The sequence below is a fragment of the Octopus bimaculoides genome, chromosome 3 (genome assembly GCF_046866305.1).
Source record: "Octopus bimaculoides isolate indiv1 chromosome 3, ASM4686630v1, whole genome shotgun sequence".
Taxonomy (NCBI): domain Eukaryota; kingdom Metazoa; phylum Mollusca; class Cephalopoda; order Octopoda; family Octopodidae; genus Octopus; species Octopus bimaculoides.
Genome location: NC_142930.1, coordinates 88,595,704 through 88,615,036, shown reverse-complemented (window position 1 = coordinate 88,615,036; position 19,333 = coordinate 88,595,704). Strand labels below are relative to the sequence as shown.

Below are 19,333 nucleotides of genomic sequence, written 5' to 3'. Positions count from 1 at the left end.
TCTCCCCCCCCCCTTTCCTTCTCTCACACACACACAATAACTCCCCCTTTGTTGACATACTTCACTCCCCTTCTATTATTCTTTCTACCCTCACTTCCTTAATGCTCTCTATTATCCTGTTTCCTCTTCACTCCTTCCTCCACCATACTGTTGTTTTTCTATTCAATCTACTTACCAAGCACCAATATGTCCTAGCCTACCATTGTCTCTCTTCCTGCTCCCATCATTCTATTTTTCTAATTATACCTGAACTCTCTCTTACCCCAGTGCTCTCTTATCATTTTCTCTTATACTCACCCCTTTCAGTCACGTTTGACTAGAGCAAACAATGCAGAATAGAAAGTAAATAAAGTCTTACAGGGAATGAAATCAGTTCTACTAGTTCTGATACCATAATATGCCTCCCTGTACACCCTGTAAAAAAGGTTGACATTAGGAAGGGCATCTGGTCATAGAAAATAATACCAAATAATAGAATATGCAAGTGAAGCATAGTCCTCTGACCCATCTAGGTAGGGAGTAACTCCAAATAAGGACTAGCTTGCACCATAAATTACTCAGCCAACCCATGCTAGATGAATGACGATGATGATCTCAAAATGTATGAGTAGGAAATTGGAAGTGAAGGCTGCTTGTAAGAGAGAGAAGTTAATGCAGAATTTTTCTTTCTTATTCTTTGAGATAAGTAAAATTTGTGCCATAATTATTAACTTTTGATAGGTTTGCATAAGAAGAATAAATCTGAGTTAAGGGAGAATGTAAATATTAAATGGAAGTTATTATTCAGATTACTAGATGTCATTAATATAAGAATTGATAGATAAAAAGAAATAAGGGCCTTTAGGTATTCAGAGGTGAATAAATAAACACAATCATGAGCCCTGAGAACTTGATTTAATCTGATCAGATTAAACCATAAGTTCAGAAATAAGACTATGAAAGGCTTTGTTAATGTTAGTAGCAACAAACTGGTAGAAATAGTATTATGTTGATTAACTGGTTTACAGTATGTACTTTCCGTTTCTGTAAATTTTGATTTCAAATTCTATCAGAATCAACTCTGGTTTATATTATTAGTAATGCACTAGTCATCTTCATACCCCTCTCATAGTAATAATTAGCACTGTCCTTAAATACTGAGTACTAATTAAGATTATTAATAGCAACTGATTAGTTTGTTGTTACACATTTTTTTTCAAACTTAAGTTATAAAACGAGGATTTTGCTATATTGATGAGTGATTGTAGACAGCATCATAATTCCTTGGAAATGTTCGAAATGTGAAAACTATTAAGTAGCAGTTACGATCAATGATCTCTCATTGAAGGAGGCACATAGATGGTAATAAACTTCCTCGAAGACTACAGAGGAGAAAAGAAAGCAGAGAGATAAAATATTGATGGGTGTTTAACTGCACAATAAATTTGTGAGTTTAATTAATTGACTACTTTTAATGTTCTCGTAAATGCTTGAGCAGTTTTTAATAAACCATTCATCTTTGCCTAGCTTTCTCACTGCCCACCAGATTACTGATTAAACCTTCTGTAAGCCAACAATATTTAACATTTTTTTTCATTTCTCACAAAATGCTTGTCTCACAGTATTTATCTGAAACTATAACTATCTATCAATTCTAACCACTCAACCTGCTGGTAATAGCAACCAAATCATCGCAACATAAAGGAAAAACAGATACAATAGGTAACATAGTTCTAGATACTCCCAAAAATGTCATGATGGAAAAAAAATTTAAAGTATTTACAAGAATGAAAGAAAAAATTCTAATTCTATATTCTAATATAGAGATTTGATCACTAATCTAGGCAAGGAAGAATGATTTGTGAAAACTGTTCAAGCATTTATGAGAACTTTAAAAGTAGAGTCACTTCTGTGAACTCATGATTTTATTGTGCAGAAAAACATCCATCTATATTCTATATCTCTACTTTCTTTTCTCCATTGTAGCATTTGAAAAAAATTATTAACTTCTAAGAGCTTCATTCTATGAGAGGAATTCATCGCTTTCATCTCTCAACATTTCCAAGAAATTCTGATGATAATTCAACCAGTAACCTTAATGTATTATATATCTGTTGCTGTCTTCAGTAACCATCTACATGATAAAGCCATGCTTTATAACCTTTAGAAACTAATCTATTGGTTATTAAAGTTTTATTTGCACTCAACATCTGTCTAAGAACAGTGCTAATTTTTTTATTATCAGAGTGATATGGAAATAACTAGTGTATAACTAATAATATAAACCAGAGTTAATTTTGGTGGGATTTGAACTAAGAACTTATGAAAATGAAACTACATACTGTAACCCAGTTAATCCACCTTACTACAATTTCTGTCAGACTGTTGCTATTAATATAACCAAAGCTTTTCTCTATAAATCTGCTCATCCAGGCCAAATCTAGTGTTAAACAATGACAACCCTACAGTACAATGATTCTTACTACGTAATCAATGAATTTGTGCATCTCCTTCCTTTGCTATCCTGATAATTATCAAGAAAAACTCCTTTGTGCATAATTTGACTTTTTACTAAGTAAGAGACTAGTACAAATACTCATTTGCCCTCTTTATCTGGCTTATCAGTAAAAAAACATCTCAAGCACACTTTTCTATCAACAACAGTCTAAGGAAGGCAGATCTCTCGTCTAGGACATGACGTGCAGAGACACATTCTCCAGCTCCAACCTTTCAGCATCTGCTGCAAATCCGTGTCACTTGCCTGTAACACAGAAGGGAGAAAAATCAATAAATGTAGGGGCCTAACCAGCTACTATCAGTTTGTGCTGGTCACCAACAAGAGGGGTGTTCTAGGACCCTGTACTACCAATTTCTTCTTTCAAAATAGGGATAATGGCAGCTTGTCAAAAAAATGAGCCCCAAGAGGTGAAGTGGCTGCTGCAGTGAGCATCAATGACCATTCTCTGCAGCAATGCCATCGCGATCATTACCACAGGGCACGGCTGAGCACCCCACTTGTTCTGCGATATCTAGCTCTTCACCCCCTCTCCCTCCATCTTCTGCTGCTTTTTTCTTTTTCTTTCTTTTCTTTATTTATCTCTGTTTCTTTGTATTTAAATGTTCTAATAAAATAAATCATTTGATCTTATATTAACTCTTGACACATATCTCCAACTCTCTATACTTGATGCTTCTCATCTTCACAACTATATAAACTTGATAACTTAATTTTCACCTCGCTTATAGTTATCGTCATTGTTTAGCGTATGTCAGCCCTCATCAAGGTCAGACCTATGATCAAAAAACCTTTTAACTGTAGCTATTCTATAATTTTCATATATCCAACACTACATTGTAGTCATCACAATCGCTGCATATTGTATATCCATGACTACACTGTCCATTATGTCACTACATTTTTTGTTTTTTTTGGAGGATTTTTTTTTCAGACCGTAAGATAAGATTTGAAAAGTTTGATCTGCTATTTCTAGCAAGTTGAGTAACCGAGTAGAGATTCCTTTACTGACTCCTGTTAGCCTCTAGTTATATTTACAATGAAAAGAGTTTGTGATCATAATCATTTGTTTGCCTCTCTTTTTCCCTAAACAGATCATAGTTGATCAGGCTTTCAGACCTATCTCACCAGTAGTTAAGTCAACAGCTGGCTACTAGTAGCTGTAGCACCATCCATTCTTAATATTTCCTGACACTGCCAATAACACCTTCTTACTATAATTATGGCATACATGTCCTCTTCCTTTAACCTTTTAGCATTCACATTACTCTGTCAAATATAATGCTTATTTATTTCTTTACTTGCTTCAGACATTAGACAGCGGCCATATTGGGGCACCACCTTGAATTTTTAGTCGAATGAATCGACCCCAGTACTGATTTAAGCCTGATGTTTATTCTGTCAATCAATTTCCGGAACTGCTAGGTTACGGGGGACACAAATGCACTGGCACTGGTTGTCAAGTGGTGGTGGTGGTGGGACAAACACAGACATAAAGACACACACATAGATATATATATATATATATATATATATATACATATATATATATATATATATATATATATAGATATATATATACACAACAGGCATCTTTCAGTTTCTATCTACCAAATCTGCTCACAAAGCTTTGGTTGGCCTGAAACCAGAACCACACAGCCATTTTGAATTATGTATTATCTCGTAACTGAGGTTGCAATGATATAATTATCTATTTTTAGAATGACATTGTAGGGTAGGTGTAAAAAGCCAGATCTGGCCAATTTGAACATTAAACAGGTAGAATATTGGGGCCTGATATGACCATTTTAAATGCTAAAGTATTAAGGTAGTTAATGCTCACCAACTCCCTTATAGAGCTTGTTACTTCAGTTAATTCAAACACATACTGATATCATAGTTGTTACATTCTTTTGTTAATAGTCTTATTATAATTAAACCAAACACACTATCTTTTCCCTTCTCTGCTAATAGTATGCCTATGACTACAACATTAGTTTTACAATTGTTACCAGCCCAATACAGCATATAATTATAACCTCTAGCATTGCTGCGTCTGTTGCTTAGCCTCAAGTCGACCATGACTGAGCAATCCTATGGTTATAGACATTCTAATCATGACTATCCAACATTTTTAAGGTATCTAGAACTCAATCAATTAGTCTCTCCTTATTTAAGATGGTGAGGGAGGGAGTGATTTCAAGGTAATTTGACTGCTATTTTTACCAAGTTGAGCAGTCATGCAGAGACTCCGGCATTGGCATGGAGAGGCATTCCGATCATGACCATCCTGTCTCAACATTGTTTCAATCTGTCTTTCATTAAGACAGTAGGGTGTCATTTCTAAGGTTTGGCTCCTACTCCTAGCAGGTCAACTGAGAACATAGAGGCTCCTTAGTTGACTCATCTTGACTCCCTACAGCAGTGAGCAGTGTTTCTCAAAGTGAAGGTACATACCTAACAGATGGGGTATGAAATTTCAGAATGCCAGATAAGTAACAAATAAGTGAATAAAACTTGCAATAAAGTTCTAATTAAAGGCCTTTAAATATATATATATATATATATATATATATATATATATATATATATATATACCAATCTTGTTCATGGTGAGGTACAAGTATTTTAAAATCGAAGTACAATGTTGAATAGAATTGGTTGCAAAACACTACCTTACGGTGATCAATTTCAGTTACATATCTCTTTAGGGTGTCATGTATTTCTTTAGCCCAACCCCTTTAAACAAATCCAGTTCCCAAAATCCTTACATATCGATTACTACCATCACCACCACCAGCAGCTCTGCTTCATTATTCTCCTATTTCTGAAATGAAACTAAGTTAATAAGAGAGAAATGTTGTCTATACTTTTCCTGATATAAATAAGCAAATATGAAAACAAAATACATTTTCTCTTCATTTTCTTTTTCCTCTTTGCTGTTTAACAACTATTTTTATGGGTAGGATGTAACATGCAAATTTAAAGATTTCCAATGCTAGAGAGAGGGGAATTATTTTTGAAGTCGGTTTGTTGCCCTTATTGATAAGGAGTCAATTGTGAAAGGTGTAGCCTGAAGCAAACAGAGTTATGTATCTTGCCTCCTAAGTGCATCACAAAATAACTATACTTTCAAGCTTAAATCTATGGCTAAACTAAAAAAAAAAAAGCTGATGATGTCTATAATGTAAACATGTACTTACCATTATGCTCTGAAATTGTTATAATAGTATTGTTTCTGGTGGCTTTGATGTGAGCTATATGCAAGTGCTTGTAGGGTACACCATCAACTAGCATGTCAGGTGTTCTGAGAGTAGGGAAAATGTCAGGACTGGAAAATATTAAAAAATTGTAATATAAAATTCATACTAAAACACATACTATTTATTATTATTTTCTGTTTTCACAATTAAAAAAAAATAATGCATTTTGGTACCATTTAGTGTGCAGAAACTGTACAGAATTCACTCACACACACACTGTGTGTGTGTGTGTGTGTGTGTGTGTGTGTGTGTGTGTGTGTGTGTGTGTGTGCGTGCGTGCATGCGCGTTTTGCTTGTTTTAGTCATTAGAATGTAGTCAAGCTGGAGCACCACCTTGTAGTATTTAGTCGGATAAGTCACACACCCACCAGTAGTTATTTGTTTTTTAAAAGTCTGGGACTCATTCTTTCTCTTTTTGCCAAATCACTAGGTTACTGAAGCATAAACAAAATAACAGCAGTTGTCAGGTTGTGGTAGTGGGCAAATAGAAAGACATGTGCATATGTGTATTAATGTTTGCTTTTATGTTCAGTTATAAAAACAATTTTACATTAATCTGATGGGTTACTCTATACTTTTGTAGAGTACAAATTTATTATTCTTATACAAGAATGTTGTTGACAGTGACTTCAATACATTAGAGTTATTTTGCCTTCATATAGTCTCTGTTGAGTTAAAATCATCTTTGGGTGTGTGGATTTGAGTGGAGTGATAATTAGGTTTTTGTGGAAAGGAGTTTTGAAAAAGAGTTTTTATTGATTAAATTTGAGGTAATGTTATTGTTTAGAATTTATTCATGTATTATTTCAACAAGTCCACCAGGGGGTTTCCCTATGACAATTATTCAAATCAGCAACCCCTCAAACAACACCTTAATGTTTTTTTTTTTTTAATGGGAAGGATACATTTAATAATGTAATCTTAGATACTTTATCTCTAGAAAATATAAGAATAGGATGGTCAAAGCTGGATTGCCTTTGAATACAGGTCTGCTCAATCCAGAAATGATCTGGGGCTAACTAATAGTAATAATGGTATGTTTTAACAATGAAATAATGAGGCTGTTGTTTGGAAACAGTTAACAGAGGAATTTGAACTTTCAGAGATTAAATAAGTAAAAACAAAAAGCAAGATAAAGATTTACTTGGCGTCAACTTCAGCTGTGTCGCTAAGATATAATCGCTCCTTAGCTTCCATTTGTGTCCATTTTTTGAGACGGTTGTCCTTGTCCAACACTGTTCTTGGAAAGCTGATATGAATCGCTTGAGTCAGAAGTAGTGGATTGCCTGATTTTAATAAATCAAATGTAAATAGTTCAAAATACTTAAAAGAAACAATTCATCTAAATCTGTTCTTTATACTTCCTAAAACTTTGTCTTTAAGTATTTGCTACAAATGATCACACCACAACCCCTTCTTTTCTCGTCTTCTAATTGCAAACACACAAACACCACAGCCAAATCTTCAAATAACTCATCCACATTTGAGGAGTTTTATGCATCTCAAAAGAAAGGGGGGACAGAGAGAGAGAGAGAGAGAGACCACTAACCTGACAATCTGTAAGATCTAATCTAAACATTCTAAAAGGAAATGATATGGAATTAGTTTAAATCAGAGTTATATTTAACTATTATTTCAGTTAATGCAATTAATTACAAGTGAAATATCAGAGCTGTTTACTAATGTTGATTGCATGAATCATGCAAATTTAATATAAAGTTGAAGGATCACTTTATTTTTCATGAAACAGTTTAACAACATATGCTATTTCTAAGCTTAAAAATAATATATTATTTATTCAAATTCTTGAAATTATAACATTTATTTCCCATTTTACTTTTCAAGTAAAATATGTAACATTCTACGTCTTCTGTTTTTCTACAATTGCCTCTTCTAATTAATTCAATGCCACACTCCATCATGTCTGCACATATCTCTCTTTTTCTCATTACTTCTCGTCTCTATAAAGACAAACTCAATGTTTCTTCTGCAAAATATTACTTTGGATTTAGATTTTGCCCAAATTTTCCACCCGTCTTTATTTAAAATTAATTTGCATTAATTTAAAGAAAATATTAACTACAGGCATAAGATGCAGTTCAGTTTAATTTCACCACCTGGACCTAAGCCAATTTAATGCAAGCACTCACACCCAACCCTTAGTTCTCTCCCCAACCAGATTCTTTACTGCAGTTATGGTATGAGTACTGATCCTCTTATCCAGTTTAACTTACATTTAAAAAACAAATAAAATGATCATTAACCCAAAGCAATCTAGTGGTCAAGAAATATATAAAATATTCAAAGAGAAACAAAAAACAAGTAAAATTTTTTCACAACAAAAAGCAGTATTGATGTACTTAAAAGCAGACAAACCACTAAATGTATCATCCAAAGTAATGTAGGTTCGTGCCAATGCTAAAACTATGGATAAAGATATTTTGGCTGGAAGTTACATTACAAATTCACTCTGCTTTTACTAATATAAAGGAACAGGCATAAGAAGTAATGATGTACTCAGTTAACTTTCACAAACCCATCCAATTTAGAGAACATTTTCAAGTATGCATCTCAGACTGCACCCCAATGAAGGCTGTTCAACTGATTGACAAGGATTCAGTTATGAATACCTTGCTTCAGTCATTGGCTCAGACAAACTCCATTTGCACTCTCTACCTCTTCTATTATTACTTCAATAGGTTCTACCTCTGAAATAGTTACCTGTGCACCCTTTTCACCCACAACTACATGACTCTCCTCCTCTTGTTCCAACTATGTCCTCACCTCTCAGATCCTACACAAAATAATTTTCTCTTTTTCCTTTCTCCCTCAGCACTGCAACCTTCTGCAATTATTTCTCTGCAGACATTGAGCTACTGGCATTGAAACTATCAACTATAATGTCAGTAGTTTGGAAGAGCATGCAAAGATCTTCAGCACTGCTCCACTTCCATTAAGTATCTTAAAGAAAAATATCTTCTGCTTCACAAAATGCTACTACACTTATAGAACAAGAACAGACTTACAACAACCAAACAGTGAATCCACTTTCAGAGTGTTGCATTGCACACTGTAAATCTTGTTAGCATACCAGCATGGAAGGATAATGATGATGAAAAGATTTTAAAACATTGTATTTCTAAAGATACGTTAAATAACTGTCTCAAAATTCCTAAGGATTTGACAAAGAGCCAAATTAGTCAAATAAAATGAACAAATTAATAAATCAATAACCAATGCTGAAATATTGAACTTTTCAAATCAGAGAAACATACGAGTACGTGACTTGCTGATAGGTGCAACAATTATTGCATGATTAGCTACAGAATTTATAGTAACTGACATAAATTTCTTATCCATCATTTAGTCAGAAGAGGAGGAGAGAAAATACCCATCACCAAAAGTAGGGCCTCTTAAACAATTAAAGAAAAGAATAGTAATAAAGTAATGATGTAAATAATTACATTATGAAGCAAAATCACCCAAATATAGTTTGTGATATATAAGAGTGTTATATTACGAGTACCATAGATTAGCTCCAAGCAGTCAAATCTTAAATCTGGTTTTCCTTGCTGAATGTAATTGGTTTACTTTGTTTAGATAAGGAACACTTTTATGTAAAACATGGACAGCACCTTCTTGTTCCCCTCTCACATAAGTATGAGGCCTTGTGCCTATACAAGATACCAGAAATCAATATTTAATGGCCACACAACTAAGTTTGTCTTTGATCATAGGAGATATCTTCACTGCTGAATTCCCCACAACAAAAGATTAATGACCTCTAAAAATGAAACTTAGAAACCTAGACGTAATAATCATTACAAAAAAGATAATTTTAAATGCTTGTAATTTAGAACACACTAAACTAAATAGCATAATTTTAAAAGTAAATGCAAAAACAAAGTGAAAAATAAGAGTGATACTTACCACTGACAGATAAAACTTTGTTTTTCAAGGGAGAACTTACACATGACTGTCCAAGATTTCGTAACACTGAGGACAACATTATTCTGTAAATGAAACAAAAAGTGATTGGAATAAATATACAAGAAAGAGACGAGATAAAATTAATACTTTTATATTACAAAATTTTAGTTTTGTATAACTGTTCATTAGTTTGTTTAAATATATTTTAGCAATTCACAAAAACAAACTAAATCAGGATAATAAATGAGTAACTGATGATTATGAAATAAATGAAGAGATTTTAATTATTCAGCAGCTAAGTCTAACAACAACATCAACAACAATAAAAACATAAACAAAACAAACTGATAAAAAAATCTTATTTCTTTTGAGAGAAGAATAAAGTTGTTTTTGGAATTTGTAATATAAACATTTATATTCATGAATTCAGAAGGATTTTTTCCCCATTTGGAATACAACAGGTTTATTTATACAAGAAAGTGTTAACCTGTTAGTATATTGCAATGCAAATTTTACTAATGGAAACTGATGAAATTTTGTGAAATACTTTATATAAATAAAAGATATGAAAATACTCTTTCATTGTTTATTTGTGTTTCTCTTTCTTCTGGTGAGATGAAGTCAGTTCAAAATCACCTTCATATATATTTTTTTTTTTTTTTTCATTCTAATAGTTTAGTCAGAGGACAAAGAGTAACACTCATGCCCCTTTTTAAGGATCTTCTTATCATAAGTCTCCCTGTGACGAATGGAAAGAAGAGAAGAAGTTGTACTCAGACCAGAGACCAGACATGAATGCTTATAAAAGGTGTACTCTGCCAAAAGTACACAAGGGCCAGGTGGTGTTAAAATGGATACTAAATTAATTCTACCATCCAAGAACAGGAATGGTCTCTCCACGGAGCTTCCACAAAGTTTCCAGTTACCAAATGTCATACAAAGTTTTGGTCAACATGAGGCTAGAGAAAAAAAACAAAACTGTTGTCAAAGGTGCTGCTGCTCATTGGGACTGAGCCCCCAAACCATTTTGTATTAAAACAAATGCCTTAATTACATAGCTAAAACAAGAGCAGGTAGTTGATGGTTTTAGGATTACATACTTGCAGAAACCCAACAGATAGGAAAATCCACAATTAAAAGATGAAACTAGTTATTATATGAGGGATTAACAGCATGTTATAATATGTTTATTTCATTAAGCTTTCTAAAATAAAAAGGAAAAAAAAATCTACCTTGTAATAATGCTTACACTTTAATACTATTAAAACATTATAACCAATTTGAAACAGAAAAGAGCAATATGCCAATTTCTCTATTGGATTTGCTTATAATGTCTATCAGATAATTTTGAAAATCATACCAGGTTACTCTCTTTACACTTTTACTTGTTTCAGTCATTTGAACTGTGGTCATGCTGGAGCACCGCCTTTAATCGAGCAAATCGACCCCAGGACTTATTCTTTGGAAGCCTAGTACTTATTCTATCGGTCTCTTTTGCCAAACTGCTAAGTTACGGGAATGTAAACACACCAGCATCGGTTGTCAAGCGATGTTGGGGGAACAAGCACAGACACACAAACATATACACACACATATATATATATATATATATATATATATATATATATATATATACAATGGGCTTCTTTCAGTTTCCGTCTACCAAATCCACTCACAAGGCTTTGGTTGGCCTGAGACTATAGTAGAAGACACTTGCCCAAGGTGCCATGCCGTGGGAATGAACCCAGAACCATGTGGTTGGTAAGCAAGCTACTTAACACACAGCCACTCCTGCACTTACAGGTTATTTATCTTTAACTTGTTTCAGTCATTGGACTACAGTCAAGCTGGGGTGCTACTTTGAAGGGTTTAGTCAAACAAACTGACTCCAGTACTTTTTTCCTGAACCACTAAGTTATGGGCTTCTTTCAGTTTCTGTCTGCTAAATTCACTCACTAAGTGCTACGCAGTGGGACTGGGCCCCGAACCATGTGGTTGGGAAGCAAACTCCTTTAACTACACAGTCTGCATTTGTTCAATATTATAAAATGCCAAGTCACATGTTAATTTTTATTTCATTTTTTATTTTAATACTCAGTGGTTTGATTTCCATCACAAAGTAGGATGGGTAGATGACCTTCTTTTAGTTGTATGGTCTCAGATGTTTACATGCATATTTAGCAGTAGCAGTGCTGTCCCAGATATAATGTGGACAATACTCTAATGTGGTTTTTACTTGACCTTTGTAGAGATTCACCAACTAATAGATACTGAATGATTTTCTGGCTACAAAGAGAAAACCTAGTTTTTAAATGCAGTTTTAGTAATAGGTCAGATTGCAAAGAGAGAGTTTTAATTGTACATTAGACTGCTATGAGAGAACAGCTATTTGAAAACCTAGCATCTAAAGCTACTTTGAAGATTTTAGTTGAGTATAGCTTATTTGTAGAGTTAGTATTGTATACAATTGTTTCCTGGAGATGCATAGCAAATGTGTTCGTGCTGTTTAGAATCTAGGTTGTTATGTCCACCATATTTTGGCAGACTTTCAGAATAGCTGTTCCACTTAAGTTGGAATTTTTTTTTTCATTTTGGCCAAGATTTTTCGATTTTTTTTTTTTTTTTCGGTCATTACACATTTCAAAACAATGTGGGAAGCCTTTGCTACAAAAAAAACAAAAAAACATCTTTTAAATCCAAAGTTTTCAAACGTTTGCCCCCTAACCCCTTCCCTTCTAGTATCTTCATGATAGCCGTCACCACACATTTCTTTCCCCCACATTATGATATTCCATATTCTGAAACACATGTACTTTGGAAGCTAAATTTCTTCCAACCACTTGAAGTTTTTCAAATTTTCACCAAATTATTTTCAAAAATGTAATTTGAATAACAAAAATTGCATTCAGTTTCTTTTTTCTTTTTTTTTTCTAGAAACTTACTAAAACCAGTTACAAGCATTTAAAATTACCTAATATTAGCCAGTCAAAGCTTCAAGTGCCAAATATTGGAAGTTGTAACTGTTTGTCCCCGTGGGAGCAACATGCATGAAATCTTTATGCTAAATCTGCCTTTAAACTACACCATAATGTCTTAGAAACAAAACAGGGTTGGGGCAAAAGGACAACGCATAGTGCGACATTTAATTTAAAGTTAATCTCCACAGACATAATCTTTAATGAAGTCATGACCCTTAAAACACTGAGCCCCACAGATCAATAATAAATGTACTTTCTCAAGGTTTAACAGAAAAAGGTGGCAGCGGCAGTGGTGATGGTAAAGAAAGAACTGGTTACCAAATGTTTTTCGTATGACGTATAGTGTTGACAATGTGGAGGCGCAATAGCCCAGTGGTTAGGGCAGCGGACTTGTGGTCATAGGATTGCGGTTTCGATTCCCAGACCAGGCGTTGTGAGTGTTTATTGAGTGAAAACACCTAAAGCTCCACGAGGCTCCGGCAGGAGATGGTAGCGAACCCTGCTGTACTCTTTCACCACAACTTTCTCTCACTCTTTCTTCCTGTTATGCCTGTAATTCAAAGGGTCAGCCTTGTCACACTGTGTCACGCTGAATATCCCCGAGAACTACGTTAAGGGTACACATGTCTGTGGAGTGCTCAGCCACTTGCACGTTAATTTCACGAGCAGGCTGTTCTGTAGATTGGATCGAGTGGAACCGTTGACGTCGTAAGCGACGGAGTGCCAACAACAACAACAAATGTTGACAATGCTGGTGGTATAGATGATATTCTTTGTCTGCCACCAAACCTTGTAAAACCATAAGAGAAAGTACATTTAATATTGATTTGGACACCCATTAAGTGTTTTAATGGTAGTAAGTTTGATAAAAGGTTTATACCCTTAGAGGTTGACTTTCATTTAGTTATTATTATTAACACTCAACAAGAGGAAACCACTTGGGCCTGCCTCAAGCAAGAAAATAAGTGATGATGTAGCATGTGTTCTCTTTCTCCTCTTTAGACATTGTGGTGTAGCTTAAGAAAGATTTGGCTGCTATACCAAACAGTTCGAGAGATGACGTAAAGGTTTCATGTATGCTGTTCCCACAGGAACTTCCTGTATGTTTAGCAGTTGAGGCTTCGATTGGCTAAGATTGCATAATTTTAAATGCTTGTAACCATTATATTAATAATTTGTAGAATGCGATTTTTGTAATTAGCATGTGCAACTGCATCAGATCTACATTTTGTTTTACAATAATCTGGTGAAAATTTGAAAAACTTCAAGCAGTTGGAAGAAATTTAACAAGATCCATACCCAACATTTTAAGAGCAAAAATAAATTTTTTAATCCATATATTTTAAATGTCATCCCCTCTCCCTCATACCTTTAGAACAGCAACCAGTTAACATGCCGTTTACTGTTGTAAAAAGGTGAAAGTAAATTGTCCTTAAAAAACCAGAAGTGACAACAATTTACTTTCCCATTTTATCATCTTTCTTCTTGGCAAGCATCAATCACTCTTCTATAGCCTGTGTATGGATACTGCCATTTTTTGATCAGTAAAATCGAGGGAATGATTGACACCTTCATGAGTATAATATTGAATCCCACCCATCAGATATCAAACGTGTTCCTGGCAATATCCTATGCCTTATAATGGGCCAGTGTTTTGTACTAGCAATTGGAGTTGTTTTTTTTTTTTTAGCAAATGCTGGTAGACCACAGGTGTCACGGGGGGGTTTTTTTTTTTTTTTTGACAATTCACCTGCACTTTATTTACAACCATGAACTGCTTATTAACCAAGAAACAACTAAAATGATTTTTTTTTTTTTCATTATTTTCAATCATTTTATTATATTCCACACTTTCTGAAACACTTGGAATTCACATTAAAAAAAATCTTATTCCTCCCCCTTCATTGAACCATTCGCAATTAAAATGAATATATTTTGTTTCATTTCTTCCGTATTTTTCGTGATTTCATTTTCTCATACTTTTCCTCAAATGACACAAAAATTAAATTAAGAGAAAAACACAAAGCAAATATATTAACACCTGATTTGCATTGTCATAAACTACATCAAATCTAATTTTATATGCCACTTTTCATTTCCCACACAAGACAAAAACAAACAGAAATACAGGCATACCTCAGCTTAAGTTGTTTCGATTTAAGTCATTCTCGATTATCCGTCGGTTTTCAAAAATAATATATGGAAAAATAAAAATCAAGTCAAGTCATTTTACTCAACTTTACGTCTGTCTGCCACATATATTGGAATAGAAAACTATTAAAAGCACATAAAATCATGTTACTTTACAATAAATAAGAATAAAAGCATATAAAATCATATTAAAATATGTACAGTAAATATTAAGATACACACCATAAAATAGTGTAGCTTAGTGAATGAAATCATGAAATCAGCTGTGTTTTCTTATTTATCAGTCTTTTGGAGCTCATATTGCACTGCAGTTCCAATATCTAACATTAGGCGTAGTTATCATTCGTGATTCCCGCAATTGTTTTGAATTCAGATTTGTTTACGTCTGTTTATCAGCTACTTTCTCATTCTCATCAATTTGTAACTTTATTTTTTGCCCCCATGGCTCCTAAGAAAATTCATAGTGAAAGTGCTAAGCGTCATGCTATAACGCTGGAAGATAAACTGGCTATTATAAAACGTCATGAAAAAGGTGAAAAAGTGGTAGTAATTGCACATTCTTTTGGATGAGTCAGACAGCTGTATCAACAATTGTACATAATAAGGACAAGATTTTAGTACATATCAAATCTGAAGCCCCAGGGATGAAGAACACTGTCATCAACAAGAAAAGAGGCAAAATCCTTAAAGAAATGGGAAGTCTTTCTGTTTGGATTGTTAGGCTGAATCATCAGTGTGCTACTATTAGTCAAGAAATCATTCACAAGAAAGTGTTGCCTTTGAGGACCTGAAGAAAAAATATCCAGATGAGAAAGATGTAGAGTTCAAGGCAAGTCAAGGATGGTTCATGAGATTTCAGGAGTGAAGTTATCACTCCATTAAGAAGCAAGGTGAAAGTGCATTAGCTGACGATCAAACAGCAGCGGAATTTTCTAATGCATTAAAGAAAATCATTGAAGAAAATGAGTTTCTTCCCAAACAGATTTGACAAAACTGGATTGTATTGGAAAATATTGCTAGACTGTTCATTCATTTCCAAGGAGGAGAAAACTACTCCAGGCTACAAGGTCTCAAAAGAAAGTATAACCATTATGTTGGGAAGTAATTGTGCAGGAGATTTCAAGTTAAAATCATTGTTTGTGTATCACACACACAATCCCAGTGCCCTGAAGAACATACCCACGGCATCTCTCCCTGTTATATGGATGGCTAATTCAAAAGCATGGGTTACTGTTGTTGTTTTCGAAGATTGGTTCTTCAATCATTTTATCCCAGCAGCAGAGAAGTACTGCAAAACATCATAGATTTTGACCCCAACGTTACCGTTGTATACCTCCTTCTGAACACCACGTCGCTTCTGCAGCCAATGAATCAGGGAATAATTGTTATCTTCAAATGTTACTATATGAAGCGTATGCTACAGCAAGCAATAGCTGCAACTGATCTTGACGAGTCCATCACACTTCGTGACTTTTGGAAGCGATACGATATTTACAAGACTGTACAGAACATAGCAGCGGCATGGAATGATGTACAGAGCATGGCTATGAATGGTGTACGGAAGAAGCTATGCCTGCAATTCATGAATGATATTAAGGGATTTGATAATGTTGACATCAACAAAAAGGTGGTGACTATGAGCAAAGAACTGGAAATGGATTTGGAGGAGGAGGATTTCAGAGATTTATTTGAAAAAGACAAGCAGCCCCTGATGAACAAGGATTTGATAGAGCTTCATGAGCAGCAAAATAAAAAAGAAGAAGAAGTCACTTTACCATTAAGAAAATGCAGCAAGCATTTGCATATTTCAAAAAAGGTCTTTCTATGTTCGAGGATATGGATCCAAAGGCTCAATGCAAGATTATGGGAGCTTGTCACAAAGCTTTTGCTCCTTATAATGTAATCCTTGAGGAAAAGAAGACAGTTCAAAGAACTCTCAATCAATTTTTTAAGCGCATCAAACAAGAACAGCCAGAGTCAGCTGTTGATGTTGACAATCCACAGCCATCTACATCCGCGATGTAAATCACCAAATTCTATCTACAACTGCTAAATTTAAAATAATTTAGTTTTCTTTTTACTATTGCAAAATAATAATAATTACTGAATTTGTTTTTTAAGCTTAAAAATGGCTTTCATTTTACCATGTCTTATTGCAAACCGCATTCATTAATAAAGTGTCTCCAATGTACAGTAAACACCGCCAAATTGTATTCATAAATTTAGATTACTTCTCTTTTTTACTGTAGTGTATTAAAGAATAAAAATTATTTGTTTGTAAGCTTAAAATAGGTTTTTATTAACCATGTATTATTGAAAATGCATTCATAAATAAAGTACGGAACTGAGAATGGTTGTTATCAGTTTAACCTAGAGACAAATAAATTCAGCCTAGCCAAGAGACAAGTTAATTCGACTTAAGTAATTTCTCGACTCAAGTTGTGTTTCCTGGAACCAATTAACGATGTAGGGTGAAGTATGCCTGTATATTGTTTTAGTTAGGACAGACTGTTGATATGATAGACAGGGAGGAAAACAAGATATTTTTGTTCCCGCAATACTTTTCTTCAATTAAAAAAAATTCTTTTCTACATTTTGAACAATTCAAATTATCGTTTTATAGATACTTCTTTCAAAATTATAATTTTGTTTTTCCACACATCCACTTGTAATGTTTGACTATTTTAAAACTGTGAAAGGTACGATGAAAGCAAGAAGTAGGAGTAAGACTTCTCTTTTCTTTAAATATGAATTACAATTGCTTCAGAATGTGGAATAGAATAAAATGACAAAAAACGACAAAAGTAAAAAAAAACAAAACCATTTAAGTGGGTAGTTGCTGTTCCAAAGGTATGGGAAGAACAGAATTTTTTTTAAAATGGATTTAATTTTACTTTAAATGCAAATTACAAGTGTTTCAGAGTTTGGAATACTATAAACATTTCATATAGTGAAAATTATGAGAGGGGTGGGTTACATCCTCCCTGCTCCATAAAAATGTAGGTTACATGTTTCAGTATATGAAACACCACAACATGTGGGAAATAATTTTTGTAGTCATGGCTGTGTGTGTGTATCTTTGTGTCTGTTTGTCCCCGTACTTAGCAGTTAGGCAAAAGAGACTGATAGAATAAGTACCAAGCTTACAAAGAAAATAAGTACTGGGGTCAATTAGTTCAACTAAAATTCAAGGCAGTGCTCCAGCATGGCCACAGTCCAATGACTGAAACAAGTAAAAGATAAAAGATGGACATTTTTCTTTTGTAAGAAAAAATATTGAGGATTAAAATCAGCTAGTTGTCAATCATCATCATCATCCAGTTAATGTTCCTCTTCCATGCTGGCATGGGTTAGGTAATTTGACAGGAGCTGGGAAGCTGGAGAGCTGTGCCAGGCCCCATTGTCTGCTTTGATATGGTTTCTACAGCTGGACACTCTCCTTAACACCATCAGTTTAACAGTGTATACTGGGTGCTTTTTATGTGGCACCAGCACTGGTGCTTTTTATGTAGCACCAGCACTAGTGTTTTTTATGTGGCATCAACACCAATGGGATCACCAAGTAACTTGTGAGATGAAGATCTCATTGCAGTTTGAAAAAAAAACAAAAAGACTTTGCTATCTCCAATATAAAGTGTATGTGTGATAGTGTTGATTTTACAAATACTAGCATTGTCAAAGATTGTCTAAAATAGAAAAGTACTGAAAAACAGGTTAGTTACATCAGTAAAAACAACACAAAAAAATTGTATGATGATAAATAATAATAAATAGGATAGAAAGAAATGAAGAAAATTTATTTTAGTTTCAAACTCCCAGGGAACTAAGACATGCATTTAAATGATTAAGAAATGTTTCAACATAACAAAACACATACCATATATCAAAAACATAATACTTTGAAAAATCAAATCATAGTTAATTTAATTACAAGAAACATATAAATTTAGTGTTCAAGCTGTCAAATGATATAGTATTCCCAAGCCAAATATAAATTTAACTAAAGTATTTACTTAAACTTTAATATCTTTAATATCTTTTATTTTTTACTCATTTCAGTCCCATGACTGTGACCATGCTTGGGTACCACCTTGAAGGGTTGTTTTAGTTGAACGAATCAACCCCAGGACATTTTTAAGCCTAGTATTAATTCTATTAGTCTCTTTTCCTGAACCGCTAAGTTACAGGAATGTAAACACACAACACCAGTTGTCAATTGGTGGTGGGGGACAAACAGAGGGCACAAAGACACACACACAAAGAAATATATATATACATTTATACAGTGGGCTTTTTCCAGTTTCCATCTACCAAATTCACTTAAGGCTGTGGTCAGCCCAAGGTTATAGTAGAAGACACTGGCTGAAAATGCCATGCAGTGAGACTGAACATGGGACCATGTGGTTGGGAAGCAAACTTCATACCACACAACCACGCCTGCACCTATATCTTTTATCTTGTTTCAGTCATAAGGCCATGGCCATGCTGGGGCCCTGAGCGGTTTAGTCAAATGAATA

The 19,333-nt window shown here is 34.1% G+C and overlaps 1 protein-coding gene across 2 annotated transcripts in view; it reads right to left on the bottom strand.

The window, feature by feature from the left end:
- LOC106876011 (uncharacterized) overlaps window positions 1-19,333 on the bottom strand; it is a 43,981-nt gene that overhangs the window by 12,143 nt on the left and 12,505 nt on the right. For both annotated transcript variants that reach the window (XM_014924379.3, XM_014924378.3), the window contains exons 2-4: window positions 9,688-9,770; window positions 6,902-7,043; window positions 5,698-5,825 (exon numbers count right to left, since the gene is read on the bottom strand). In XM_014924379.3, the coding sequence (XP_014779865.1) occupies window positions 5,698-5,825; window positions 6,902-7,043; window positions 9,688-9,766 (349 nt within the window). In that variant the 5' untranslated portion in view covers window positions 9,767-9,770. The remainder of the gene's footprint in view (window positions 1-5,697; window positions 5,826-6,901; window positions 7,044-9,687; window positions 9,771-19,333) is intronic.